We start from the raw sequence: 15150 nt of genomic DNA on the forward strand, positions 1-15150 counted from the left end.
AGGATTAATCTCCAAAATTTACAAGCAACTCATGCAGCTCAATAACAAAAAAACAAACAACCCAATCCAAAAATGGGCAGAAGACCTAAATAGACATTTCTCCAAAAAAGATATATAGATTGCCAACAAACACATCAAAGAACACTCAACATCCTTAATCATTAGAGAAATGCAAATCAAAACTACAATGAGATATCATCTCACACCGGTCAGAAAGACCTGGAGTCTGTCATACAGAGTGAAGTAAGTCAGAAGGAGAAAAACAAATACCGTATGCTAACACATATATATGGAATCTAAGAAAAAAAAATGTCATGAAGAGACTAGGGGTAGGACGGGAATAAAACACAGACCTACTAGAGCATGGACTTGAGGATATGGGGAGGGGGAAGGGTAAGCTGTGACGAAGTGAGAGAGTGGCATGGACATATATACACTACCAAACGTCGGGTGGATAGCTAGTGGGAAGCAGCCGCATGGCACAGGGAGATCAGCTAGGTGGTTTGTGACCACCTAGAGCGGTGGGATAGGGAAGGTGGGAGGGAGGGAGATGCAAGAGGGAAGAGATATGGGAACATATGTATATGTATAACTGATTCACTTTGTTGTAAAACAGAGGCTAACACACCATTGTAAAGCAATTATACTCCAATAAATATGTTAGAAAAAAAAAAAAAGATGTGGCCCATATATACAATGGAATACTACTCAGCCATAAAAAGAAATGAAATTGGGTCATTTGTAGAGACGTGTTTGGATCTAGAGACGGTCATACAGAGTGAAGTAAGTCAGAAAGAAAAAAACAAATATCATATATTAACGCATACATGTGGAATCTAGAAAAATGGTACAGATGAACCGGTTTGCAGGGCAGAAATAGAGGCACAGATGTAGAGAACAAACGTATGGACACCAAGGGGGGAAAGAGGCGGGGGGGAGGGGGCGCGGTTGGGGGATGAACTGGGAGATTGGGATTGACATGTATACACTAATATGTATAAAATAGATAACTAATAAGAACCTGCTGTATAAAAAAAATAAAATTCAAAAAAATAAGAGAATGGAGGGAACTGAAGAGAAGCTATGTTAGAGAATAAACGACAAGGTGTTTTCTAGAACTGAGAAAAGGCACGAGCCCTCAAAAGATCAGAAGTGTGTTAAAAGTACCGCATAAGATAAATAAATATAACTTTCTACTAACATACATTTTAGTGGAACTGCATCAAATCAAGGGGTTTAATAAAGATAATATTTTTAAATAGCCAGAGGAAAAAGGATTACATGCTTGTAAAAGGGGAAAATGGAAAAAACCAAAGTGTCCATGAAAAAGAGAAACAGATTTTGTTTAAACTGTAGCATATATCTGCAGTATGGAATACAGTGCAGTTTTTTTTAGAAAGCTACATATATCAACACAAATTTTAAAATGTTAAGGTGAAAAGTATAGTGCTAAATCATATATATGAAAGATATCATTTTACTTCTTTAAAGAAAAATATTGGAAGCAAATAAAGTAAAATTTAATAAAGTAAAATATATTAAAGGTGGGTGGTAGGTACATGAGTGTTTGTGCATTATTTTTCATGTTCAAGATTTTTCATTAAAGAATAGCTGTTTAAAACGTTTTTAAAAACCACAAGAAATCGATATTTCTAAAAATAAACTATCCAGCTCAACACAAATATCCCAGTAATGAAGATCAATGCAAAACTTATAAAAAGAAAAAAGAAAGTGGCCTCACAGTATAACCCACACAGACTGAAAGAAAGGGTCTATGGAAAAGATGGTAAGGGGGGCTGGGGGGTACATGGTCAAGTTAATGAAACACATGCTTCTGGGAAGACTGACACCAAGAATGAGCAGACACTGTGGGATAATTTACAGGCACCAAGAAGGGTTAGTCTGGGCACATTCAGAGCAAGCACAGGGAGGGATATACCCATTCTTAGGAAGAGATAGTATATGATTAAACTGTAATAGAGAAAAGACAAAATTTGGTTATAAACTTTCTAAGTCAAAAAGTATCATATAATTCATCTAGTCCAGTGAATTTTCAGCTGCCAATCCCAGAACCATAAAGGTTCCCTGGAGATGCTGGGCGGGTACCTGGGGGATGAGGAAGCAGGGCTGCAGCCCCTCACCCCTACCTCATCCAGAGGATTTTTTATATTCTAGGAGGAAACTACTGATCCTGTCCAAGCCCTACATTTTATAGACTTTATGTGACTTGGGGAAGTTTCCAGAGTTAGTGAATAGTGGAGGTCTCTGAACATCAGCACATTGCTTTTTCTGCTGTATATCAGAGCCTCTCCTACTCTGCTTCCATTTGCTCAAGCAAAACAAACAAAAGAAATGAGTGGTCTGCAAACTAGTAATACGCAAAAGGCATTATGGCCCAAGAGAAGCCTAAAAGAATTTAGGTGTGAAATTTATGGGTATGATTTATACCAAAAATCATTGTCAGTGGCCCCTTCCTTTCTTCTTTTCCTCCCTCCCCACTTCCCTTATTTCTTTTGTAAAACTCTCTTTGTTCCTCCTAACTCTTTATTATGAAAATCATCACAAATAAGGAAAAGCTGAATGGGCAATACAGTGAACACTCATATCCTCTACACCCAAACAGTTGTTAACATTTTGCTGCACTGGCTTCCCCTCTCCCCTGTGTGTATTTTTGTTTCGGTTGAATTATTTGAAAGTTGCAGGCATGATCCCTCACCCCTAAATACTTCAGCCTGCATCTCCTAAGAGGAACCACAATACCATTATCACACCTAGGAAAATTATCAGTAATTCTATACTGTCATCTGATATTCAGGCCACATTCAAATTTCCCCAGTTGTCCCAAGAATGTCTTTTATAGCTTTTTTGTTGTCATTGTTATTATTGTTTTATTTTATTTATTTTCCTGAGCCACTATCTACCAAAGTTCCCCAGTGCATTGGTTGTTATGAAAAAGAAGGGAGACATCGCCTAGAAAAACAGATCTAATCTAGAAGCAGACCCAGTTACTTATTCTCACCACCGTTTCTTTTCTTTTTGTATGTATTTCAGGCTGAGATTCTGACCAGCCTTGAGGTCAGTAGCCCCTCGGATGCTGGGAAGGCTACGTTGGTGCTCATGGAAAGGGGCTGCCAGGTTGTAATCATCACCTTAGGTGCTAAAGGATGTGTGATGCTGTCACAGACAGAACCTGTCCCAAAGCACATTCCCACAGAGAACGTCAAGGCTGTGGATACTACGGTAGGTTTTTCAATTTCAGAATCCTCTTTGGCCCTTGAAAATCGTCATTTAGTAACTAAGATACTGCACCTGAATTTTTGGATCACGCGGTAGAGGCCCTTAGAGGTAATATGGGGGAAGAGGACAATCAGGCAGGAGAGCTGTATCTTAATCTTTTCTAACCCACTGTAGGACTTTATACAAGTCACTTAACCTCTCTGAGTCAGTTTTCTCATCTATAAAATTGGAATATCAGTAAAATTATACCCATATTACCTATATTCATTCATTCGTTCATTAAATAAGTATTTATTAAATACCTATTATATGCCAGTCACATATTAGGTGCATATATATAGTGATGAACAAGACAAAGTCTCTGCCCTCATGGGGCCTAGATTTTAAACAATAAACACATCGCCGGGTCTTACAAGCCTCTTGTGTGGAATGAAATCACAAGGACCACTGGTTATTATATTGTGGTAATAATAGCATTACTACGTGCTTACTGTGTCTCTTTCACATACCTCTCATTTAATCTTTACAACAACCATATGAGCCAGGTACTATTATTATCCTCATTTTACAGACTTAGAAACTTGCTCTAGATCCTAATGCAAGGAAGTAACAGAGCTGGAGGTTCAAAACTAAGACATTTATGTGAGGTGCTATGTTAAGGACAAGCAGGTTAAGTGGACAAGTCACGGCTACAGAGCAGGGATGAAAAGGAAACAAGTTAGAAAAAGGCTCAGGGTTCCTCTAAAGCTGGGGAAGTAAAAATTATTTGCTTATGGCCTAGACTAGAAAAGTAAGTAAACGTCAAGGACAAGAAATTAGAGTTGAGGAAGAATAAAAATTTTAGGGTTTTTACCTATAAGAAACTGACATATTATTATTTATAAAATATGTTTGTTTCTTTCTTTGCTTAGAAAAGACTTTAAAATTTGGGTCATTTATCAGAAATAGAAGCCTAAGGGCATCTGATGAAGTTTTAGTTAAGAATATGCATTGAAATAGATAAGTGCAAAGGAATGCTTCTATTACATGAAATTGCATCCTGATTGCCTTTGTGTGTGTGTGTGTGTGTGTGTGTGTGTGTGTTTTTAAGTTACATACTTACTTATTTATTTTGGCTGTGTTGGGTCTCCGCTGCTGCATGTAGGCTTACCCTAGTTGAGGTGAGCGGGGGCTACTCTTCGTTAGAGTGCGCAGGCTTCTCGCTGCGGTGGCTTCTGTTGTTGCGACGCACACGCTCTAGGCGCGTGGGCTTCAGTAGTTGTGGCACACAGGTTTAGTTGCTCCATGGCATGTGGGATCTTCCCGGTCCAGGCTCGAACCCGTGTTCCCTGCATTGGCAGGCAGATTCTTAACCACTGCACCACCAGGGAAGCCCCTGATTGCCTTCTAAAATGTGTTTTAGCAGGAATTTGATAAACTATACTTGGCGATGTTATTCTCATCATATTTACTGATTTCTGAAACCATTAGTTTTTCTGTTTTGTCAAGGACAGTAACCTGAATTTGAGAGATTCCTTATTAGTTCTGAAGTCAATCCTGCATTAGACTAAAACTATTCCAGGTCCTGAACTAAAGCAGAAGAGTTTGTTCTTCTTTTGCTAAAAATAAAACGAAGGGTCCTCATGAAGCTATTGGACCTCTGTGACTGCCCAGAAGTGGCTCAGCCGCTGCTTTCAAAGTCTGTGTCAGTCACGACTCCTTTTGCTCATAAGCACCAGGAACACAACTCAAACGGCTTACACAGAACAAGGGATTTATTTGGTGCACATAAGTGGAAGGTTCGAAGGTACGGCAGAATGCAGAAGCCAAACTGTGTCATCAAGACTCGCTTGCTCACCCTCTCCCTGTCAGCTCTGCTTGCCTTTTGGTGGGCTTTGAGCTCAGACAGGCGCCCTCCAGGTGGTGGTCCCTGGCAGCACCCTACTCACACTGTGCCTCACATCATGTCCCCATCCCCAGTGTCAAATAAAAATCAAAGAACTCTTATAAGAGGATGGGAAATGGATACTGATCAGAGTAAAACCACCCATGCCCACCATAGAACACTCATGCAGAAATGTACTGCTTGGGCATAGGATTAAATGATGGAGAAACTAGCCTTGGAACTGTTCAGATTTGAATCAATAGTAATAATCCTCAGTAATTTCATGTTGAAGGACTGGATTTCACAGATCATGACGGATTATAACTTTGAGCATCTTAAGTACAGCGATGTGCACCAAGGAGGTTTTCACACTTTGTTGATACAGTTTTGTGCTCTTTCATTTGGTTTCTTAGCACTTGCAGTTAATTTCTAGGTTTCAGGAAAGGTGAAACACAGTGAGAGTTCAGAGAGAACAGATTGCTTAATGCTTGGAGGCAGGAGAGAGAAAATGGGATCGGGAAGATCAGGACGCTGGACCAGGAGCAGCAAGTTTTTTCTGTAAAGGGCCAGATGGTAAAGTTTTAGGCTTTACAGGCCATATGCATACATGCTCTGTTACAACTACTCAGCTCTACCGTGGTAGCATGAAAGCATCCACAAACAACTTTGTATGCTACTGAAATTAAGTTAGTATTAATCTAAACTAGATTAAGGTGTTAAGTGGAATCACCAGTGCAATCACTAAGAAAAGAACCAAAAAAAAAAAAAAAAAAAAAAAAAAACCTAAAAGAAACGACGATTAAAATGGTACACTAGAAAATATTTAACAAAAACAAGACGGTAATGGAGGAGTAGAGGAATAAAGAAGCTACTGGAAGATATGCTATTGTAAACTGGGATAAAACTAAGACAGGAAGATATGAGATCCAGGAAACAGGTGATGCAACTTAAGAGAGAAGTCAGTGACGATGAAGGAAAGTTCCAGGACAATGGCTGTGCAGGAAGCCCGTGCCCAGTTAGTTCAGATTAGAGCAGGAGCATGGCAGGCTCTGAAAGGAACGTCTCCCAGAAACAAAAAAGAAAAAAGGAAAAAGAAAGAAATAGTGGAATATTCAGATATCCAGTGTGTTTGAATATGCACAAAGATGTTTAGCTCTTGTAGAATTTGAGGATGAAGTAGTAATTAATATGTAGAAAACTGAGGAAATGAAAAAAAAAAAAAGCAAATTTTTTCCTCTAGGTCATCTGGAGTCTAAGGGGAAAAGGTATGATTAAGTAAATATAAATTTTGTACACCACATGGCTATGAATGCATAGTCATAACAAGGTAAGTGCCAGTTATTGATTTAACCAAAAATAGAGATTATAATCATACTGTGAAAATGGAAAGATAAAGTGAGTGTGTATTTGTGTGCACATAGGGGAAGATAAGAGAATTAAATGCTCATCTTCCATTGTTGGAATTGAAGAGATAATATCTAAAACAAATTTTTTTTAAAGACAACATTTTAAGCATACTACCAGAAATAGAAGATAAAATCAGAAGAAACCAGTAAAAGAATTTAAAGTATTTGCCTCATAGAAATAGGAGTGGAGAGGGATGGGGCATTTACACTTTCAGCTTTGTCTTTTTAAACTATGAATACAGATGGCTTGGATTTTTTTTTTAAGGCAAAACACAATGAGATACCATTTCACACCCACTAGAATGGCTATAATCAAAAACAGATACTCTTGACTAGGATGTGGAGAAATCAGAACCCTCAAACACTGCTGATAGGAATGTAAGATGGTGTAGCCACTTTGGAAAATGCTCTGGAAGTGCTTCAAAAAGTTAAATTTAGAGTTACAACAGACTCAGCACTTCTACTTCCAGGTATATAGCCAAGAGAAATAAAAAAAACATATGTTACACAAAACCTTATACACAAATGTTCACACAGCATTATTCATAACAGCCCCAAATTGAAAACAAACCAAATTTTCATCAACAGATAAACTGAGAAGCAAATTGTGGTATATACATATGATAGAACATTATTCAGCCATAAAAAGGAATACTGATACATGATACGGCATGGATGAACATCCAAAACATTATACTAGGTGAAAGAAGTCGGACATAAAAGGCCACATCTTGTATGCTTCCATTTATATGAAATATCCAGAGTAGGTAAATCTATCGAAACAGAAAGTAAATTGACAGCAGAGGCTGGAGCGAGGACAGAATGAGGAGTGACTGCTAATGTACACAGGGTTCCTCTTTGGGGTGATGAAAATGTCCTAGAATTAGATAGTGGTGATCGTTACAACCTTGTAGATATACTCAGAACCACTGAATTGTGCACTTTTTTAAGGGTGAATTTTAGGGTATGTGTATGATATCTCAATTGAGAAGACAAAGGACAAACAAAAACAACAAAAAGGCACTTCACTAATGAGTGGATACTCTTTCGATAAAGAATCTTCCACTTAATTGCTGTACTGAATCTACTGACTAGGCGCTTAACATCCCCCCAGTGGAACCGAGGTGACACAGGAAACAAGGGTAGTTATTTTCTGGGTGTAGAGTCTCCCTCAGCTTTTTCATGCTGTCTTTCTCCTCTCATCCAGCACTCATTATTAAAATTCTTGCCTGTCCTGCACACAACTGTTCAGCTTCTTCATAAGTCTGGTAAAGAGTAGCTAATTCACCTGGTGAGGTGAGGAACTCCCAGGGAGGCATTTTCTTCTGAACAAATGGGCTCCTTCCCTTTCCTGTCAGGAGAGTATTACTTGCTCTCAGGCAGTTTGTAACCTTCTCTCTTTTCTTCTCCTCCTCATCCCTTACGATGTTATACCTTAACAAAAAAATCCTGCTGTGCAACCTAAATATAGCCAGTTTTTATTTGCCAATCATAATGGCATGGATGGTGGAAACCTCTTTAGTTAGTTGGCACATTGTCCACTGGAGACAGCCTGCCCTAGCAGGAGCCATCGCCTGCTCTACGCTGTGCCTCTGCAGACTGCTATATCCAGTTTTGCCTCAGTGTTAATAGTTGGATATATCGCCTCTATTTTTACATCTGTTTTTCACCTTGTACTGAAGTGAGATGGTGGCAGTAGCTGCAGATGTCCTCGGCTCAGTTTGGAAGACATGATAGATGTGTCTCTTTTCCCATCTCTGGCGCTCATGTCCTCACTCAAGTCCTTCCAACCTGAAGGTCAGGGGCTTTGCCTTCTTGTGTCCATGACTGCACTGAATATTCGCTCCATAGTCAGAGTTACACACATATAAGCATGGTGACACTTTAGGATTACTGTGATAGTGTGATATATTGTAACCTTAATTATCCTTGGCCTATAAGCTCTGTAAAATTCCTGATTTATAAATTTCCTCATGTAAATGGTTAAGTCCTAAAGTCTACATTGACACTCTTAATTTCAAGAATTCAGCCCTTAAGCTAAATCTGTCTTCTCAAGAATCACTCACTTTGTAATAAATCATCATAATTCAGGATATGTAAGTAAGCCAGTAATCAAAGGCGAGGGGCAGGGGGGACTCATCTTCCCTATTTTTTATTCCTCTTTCTTTCTATCCATTGCATTTGAGTCCTGTAGTATCCACGGTTATTGGTGAGGCATGAGGCAGCCCCTGCTGCATGGATGCCCCCAAGGGACAACTCGGGGCTGGAGAAGCAGCTCCAAACTAGAGACTGCACCAGTAGGAAGTGGAATCATTTCTGTTACAGTTGGCGTGGAAGCACTCATGAGGGCGGGGTGATTGCTGGGGCTGGTGGATTACCCACAGTTTTCCAAGGTAACTCCTCCTTGGTGTATTCCCCCCACCCTGGGGTCTGGCCTTCTGCCATCCAGGCTGCTCACAAGCATAGGCTCCCATTAATCCACTTCTGAGGTACCATCCAGAATGACAGTTCAGTCATCCAACATCTAAAGGGCCGTTATTTCCATCTTGGTGTGACCTTCCCCCCAGCCTACACCCTCTTGCCATCCCCAGCCGCCTGGCCACTGGAAAGCCAAACTAATTTTGTCAGATGTAAGTAGAACGATTGAATTTAGGTGATCTCAAGAGATGTTTCTCAACTCCGGCAAACTCAGACACTGTTTCCTGCTGAGCCCCAGTCTTGCTGAGAGGACTGAGTACTCACCACGCCTCCCAGGGCACTGCCAGTGGTAGTCTTTATGACGCGCCTTAAACTGTGGTTCCCCAGCAAACCATTCTTTCTTTCTCCCACCTCCTTCTTTCTGATCAACATGTACATTCCTTGCATTTGTTAATAATTGGTGGAGTTGCTGAGGGGACTTTGTCGCTCGGTAGCCATTTTGTCCTTGAATAGAGACTTTGCACATTTCTGTCCAGAAGCTTCTGTTATAGCCAGAATGTTTGAGGGCCCCTCACTGTTGATTGCCAATACTTCAGAAAGGGTTGGGCCATAAAATACAGTGGGTAAAGAATGATAGAATCTTGGGTGCTAAAGAGGTAACTATAAAATAATAAGACTAACTGTATCTCTATATCAATTTATTATCTAAGAAGTGACTGTTGTTTCCTTCAGATTTTGACCTTAGGAGAATTAAGTATACATTGATACTGCCAATAATCAAAGTACCTTGGGAAATGCTCTTTTAGAATTGCTTTGAGAGCCTTCATCACCTTTACCCCATCAGTCATTCTATTATTTTTTTTACTTTCTACTCATGAAATTAATACATGCTTAGTGTTCAAGAGGAGAAAAGAGCAGACAACACAGAAAGGTATAAAAAAGTCAGATATTCATGGTCTTATCACTTAGATGTAACCACTGTTAACATTTTAGTGTAAATCTGCCTAGATTTTTCTATGCATCATTTTGAATGTCTGTACTTTTGAATATCTGTTAACAGCAAACTTGAATATTTGCAACAGCAGAGGATTAATGTGTGTCGTTATGGGAAGGCTCTACATCCCCAAAAATAAATGAAACATTTCTTTAGAATAGAGTAAGTAGGCAATTCACTGAAGAAGAAATATGAAAGATAAAGAAATGAGCCACTGTTCCACCCTACAAGAAATCAGGAATATGCAAATCAAAATAACAGTGAGATTCCCTTCATTGTCCATCAGGTCAACAAAAAATAAAGATTGATAATGTCAAAGTCCAAATAAATTGGAAAAACACATGCTCTCATATAATTCTGGTGGGAGTATAAATTCATAGAATGTTTTTGGAAGGCAATTTGACAATACCAATTTTTAAAATATGTTTTCCCTTTGACCCAGTATATCTCTTTCTAAGAATCTGTCCTACAGAAGTGTTCACATATATAAATATTTGTACAAGAATGTTTATTTCAGCTTTGTCTGTAATAACCAAAAAATCGATTGGACAGGTCTACATAATCATCAGTAGGAGAAGGTCAAATGATAATAGTATGGTGCCACTGATTTTAAAATAACTCTAAAAAAATAAAATAAAATAACTCTAGCTATCTGTAAGTAAAAGTATAATTTAAAATCCAAACCAAACAAACAAAACCACCAAACTTTCCCATTACTCATGGGAAGGGGAACAGGATGGGAGATAGGAAAGTGTTATAAAGGAGGACCTCTACGTTCTGCTCCATATTCTTCTGAATTGTTTGCATTTTTCCATAAACCTGTATTTTTCACTTATTACTTTGAAATTTGGAGTAAAGATGATTTGGGGACATAGCAAAAAACTATTTGGAGCCACATCTAGCAAGTAAGATAGGTGATATCCTTTCTCAAAGGGCAAACTGGGCATTATTTTCACAAAGGAGCCGAATTAGCCACTGTTCACTCTTGATCTCATAAAGAACCTCTCAAGCTCTCCCAAATCTCTGTATGTGGAGGCTGAGTAGCCCTTTGACTTAGGATGACCTCTGACTGGATAGAGTCCTGATGCCAAAGAAATAGATCCACATGCCTTTCAGATCCACAGCACTTCAGCCTCTGTAAATCTGGATATTTCACTACACACTTTTGACAGTTTTTTTCTTAATCTTTCTAAAGAAAAAATTTCCCTCAAAAACATGTTATTTTATACAGTTTCCTTTGGAAATATCAGAATAAATGTCAAAGCTGCACTGTTTCTGTTCATCACTCAAATGCACGGCAGGTCTTCAGAGAAACTTCACTCATGTTCAGGTTTTCTTTCTGAATGAGTCTGTTTATATATCTCGGTTTAACTCTTCAGCCCTCATTCTCTCAACTGATAACAGAATGAATGATCTAGACTTTGGCTTTGCCACATTTCTTGGTCTTTGGCTAATGAATGACCTGGAGGAGCTATAAAAGGGGCCAGGCCGTAGGAGATGCCTCATGGTGAGGTACTTAATAATTCATGTACTTCATCGTTCATGTACCTCTGATTTGAAACAGACCTGAATGGAAGGGCTCATGAGGGATGGAGGAACATATGTAACACAAGCCCTTGGACTGAATTGTGCTCCCCCTGAAAGTTATATGTTGAAGCCCTATCCCCCAAAGTTACTGTATTTGGAGATAGGACCTATAAGGAGGTAATTAAGATTAAATGAGGTTATAAGGGTGAAGCCCTGATCCCAATAGGATTAGTGTCCTTATAAGAAGAGACAGCAGAGAGTTCAGTCTCTCTGCATGTGCATTCAGAAAGTTCATGGGAGCACATAGCAAGGCAGTGGCCTCCTGCAAGCCAGGAGACGAGGCCTCAGAATGAAACTTATCTTGCCAGCACCTTGATCTTGGACTTCTAGCCTCCAGAACTGTGAGGAATACATTTCTCTTGTTTAAGCCACCTAGTCTGTGGTATTTTGTTATGGTGGCCCAAGTAGACTAACACATGCAAGAAAGCAAATCAGCATGCTTCAGAAGTGACCTAAAGTGAATGCTGAAAAATCAGCTGTTCTGTGAGGAAATCAGCTGAGGCAAACTAACAGGATCAGCCTAAATCACCTTTTTAGTGAAATATCTCAAGAGTTTTTCATATGGTTCAACTGTAATCATTGGTCCTGGTGGCTAAGGGCAGATGATGTCCTGGGTTCTAATCCTGATTTAACTAATAACTAGCAGACAGTCTTGGGCAAATGACTGATTATGTTTGGGGCTCAGGTTGTGCATCCAAACATGATGTGTCTGGAGTGGGTGATCTCTAAGTCGTCTTCAACCTCTGAAATTCCTTGATTCTTACACATTCTTGGGGACATAAGGATCCTTTGGCTAATAATGAAAAGCAGGGCACTACTCCAGGCCAGGCATTGTGCTGGACTCTGTATGCATTTTCTCACACACTCAGTACAACCCTGCAAGACAGGCTAATGCCCACTTTAGAGAGGAGGAAGTTATACCCCCAAAAGTAAACAATCTGCCCAGAGTCATCCAGCTGGTAAATCGGCAGAGCCAGGAATTGATTCTAGGTCTGTCTGCCTGTCTGCCTGACCCTGACATCCATGTCCTCCTTACCACACCCTCTTGATCTGGTGGCAGTCTGCCTAGCGTCCAGTCTCTGCTATTTGGCATTCCAGCACCGACTCCTTGCCACTTGTCATGCTATAGGCTTCTGTAAGTTGCTTCATTTCTCTAGATTTTCAGGAGCTTCCGCTCTTGCTTTGTGCAGTACAGTGCAGCCTCACTTAAATGCAGTAACTCATGTATAGTCTAAGAACAGCGCCTGGCTCACGTAAGCACTCAGTACATCTTAGCGCTCATTAGTAGGTCCCTATGGGCCTAAATGTTCACTTTACCTGGATATCTGGGGCGGGGGGGGGTGGGGCATAACCAGGTAGCACGTACCAGGAGCCTGCGCTACTCACCATCGCACAGGGGGGTCTGACCTTGGCTCTGTACGTTACTGGAGAGAAACCCAGGTCTCACTGCCATTCACTCCAGCCCCTCCTGTACAGGGCAAGGAGCAGGATTGCACGGACGGCGATGCGGCAGGATGGTGCCAGGCCAGATATCAAAGGTTCAGGCACAGATCACTTCCTTCATTCTTGTCTTTGAATGATCAAGGAGGAGAGGTGCACCACTCCTAGAGTCTGTAACCAAAATATCTTCGTTAAACTTCTTTAAGTAAGGGTCTGAACCGCTAACTAGAGAGGCTAAAGAAAATGTAATTCTTCTTTTTTAATCTTCCCAAACTAGTTCTCCAGTTTAAGGAAAGGAAAAACACTACTCTTTCCCTGCCTAGCAAACTCCTACCCATCCTCAAGGTCCAGCTCAGAGAGTTCTTTTTGGGCAACCCCAATGCTTAATACAGTGCTTGGCATATAATAACAGGTCCTCCTGAAATAACGAAAGAGTTCCAGTTCCTTCTGGGAAAGTAACTAGTATGTGTGTTACGGTCACTCAGCCTCACTGAGCTCCAGTGTTCTCAGGGCACTAGAAGATCTACAGGCTTCCTTACAGTCCTTCAGTGCCACGGGAAACAATCAATCTCACATACAAATGCTCTTTTTTAATGATTTGCAAACAAAATAATTACCCAGTTTCCCATTTTTTTTACAGTTGTTCATAGTATCTTTATTTGTAATATTTACAAATAGTTAATTTGTAAAACAAAAAATAACCCAAATGTCCATCCAAGTGAATGGATAAAACAATTGTGCTTTGTCCGTACAATGGAACACTACTCAACAATAAACAGGAATTAACTATTTATACAGGAATAAAACAGATGAATTCAAAATAGGTACCCCGAGCAGGAGGAGCCAGGCAATAAAGAGTACGCATACCATGATTCCATTCATATAAAAGTCTAGGGAACACAAATTTATCTATACTGAACAGAAGCAAGCCAGTGACTGCCTAGGGACAGAGCAGGATTGGGGGAGGAAGTTTTGGATTACAAAGGGTCACACCGGCACTTTTACCCAGTTTCCCATTTTAAAACATATCCTAGGATTGTTTTCCCTGGAGTCATAGAAAGGCGAGGCCAGAAAAAAAAAAAGGAAAAGTTACAGAGGGTAAATGACATCTCTGAAATTGGCATCATAGAATAAAGAAAATCCATATCCAAATGAGGCTCTGAAATAGCCATCTTTTTGGGGGGGTGCGCTGCATCGAGTCTTTGTTGCTGCACGCGGGCTTTCTCTAGTTGTGGCGAGCAGGGGCTACTCTTTGTTGCAGTGCGCGGGCTTCTCGTTGCAATGGCTTCTCGTTGCGGAGCACAGGCTCTAGGAGCAAAGGCTTCAGTAGTTGTGGCACGCAGGCTCAGTAGTTGTGGCTCGTGGGCTCTAGAGAGCAGCCTCAGTAGTTGTGGTGCACGGGCTTAGTTGCTCCGTGGCATGTGGGATCTTCCCAGACCAGGGCTCGAACCCGTGTCCCCTGCATTGGCAGGCAGATTCTTAACCACTGCACCACCAGGGAAGCCCTGAAATAGCCATCTAAAACTTAGGAATGATACCAATAAATGGGCATGATGTCTGTGCAAAGTCTGCTGACTCTGGCTGCCAGAAAGGATGAAGATGACAAAAAGAAGTTCACTGACTATTAAAAAAAAAAAAAAAAAAGGACAGAGGACAAGGTAATTGCTAAAGAGACTGATCGACAAGGCACAAGACATCTGTCATGCCGGGGGGCATATTAACTCCATTACATTACTTCCACATCAGCAGATCACCTCAATTACCAGCTAATCAGGCAGAATTAAACATTTTAAATTACCTTTCTTAATCCTGCATGTGATCATTTGAAAACCCAGGGCTCCAAAAATCTAATTGTAACTGCTTACCAGAAATGTCATCTTCACTTTGAGGAACTGAAGCAGGGCCAGATACAAGACTGTTTTTTTTCCGTTTTCCTAAAGTACCGTCCCATGGCCAGAACTGGACTTGCATGTACATCTGCCTAGTGCCGGGCATATTAGGGGCTACCAAGGGGACCTGGCCCTGCTTCAGAACTCATAATGGCCAGAGACTAAAAGAAGAGCAATGGTAGGGGAGAAGGGGGGCATGGGGGTGGAGGGAGGATGGAGAGGAAAAAACAACTGTTAAAACCTTAGCAAGGGGGGCTTCCCTGGTGGCGCAGTGGTTGCGCGTCCGCCTGCCGATGCAGGGGACACGGGTTCGTG

At 40.6% G+C, this 15150-nt stretch overlaps 1 protein-coding gene across 1 annotated transcript in view; it reads left to right on the plus strand.

Annotated features, from left to right (window-relative positions):
- The window catches only part of RBKS (ribokinase), a 92170-nt gene that overhangs the window by 56294 nt on the left and 20726 nt on the right, over positions 1–15150 (plus strand). The window contains exon 7 of the mRNA XM_024118824.3: positions 3052–3240. Coding sequence (XP_023974592.1) covers positions 3052–3240 — 189 coding nt within the window. The remainder of the gene's footprint in view (positions 1–3051; positions 3241–15150) is intronic.

Source organism: Physeter macrocephalus, chromosome 12 (assembly GCF_002837175.3).
Source record: "Physeter macrocephalus isolate SW-GA chromosome 12, ASM283717v5, whole genome shotgun sequence".
Lineage (NCBI taxonomy): Eukaryota > Metazoa > Chordata > Mammalia > Artiodactyla > Physeteridae > Physeter > Physeter macrocephalus.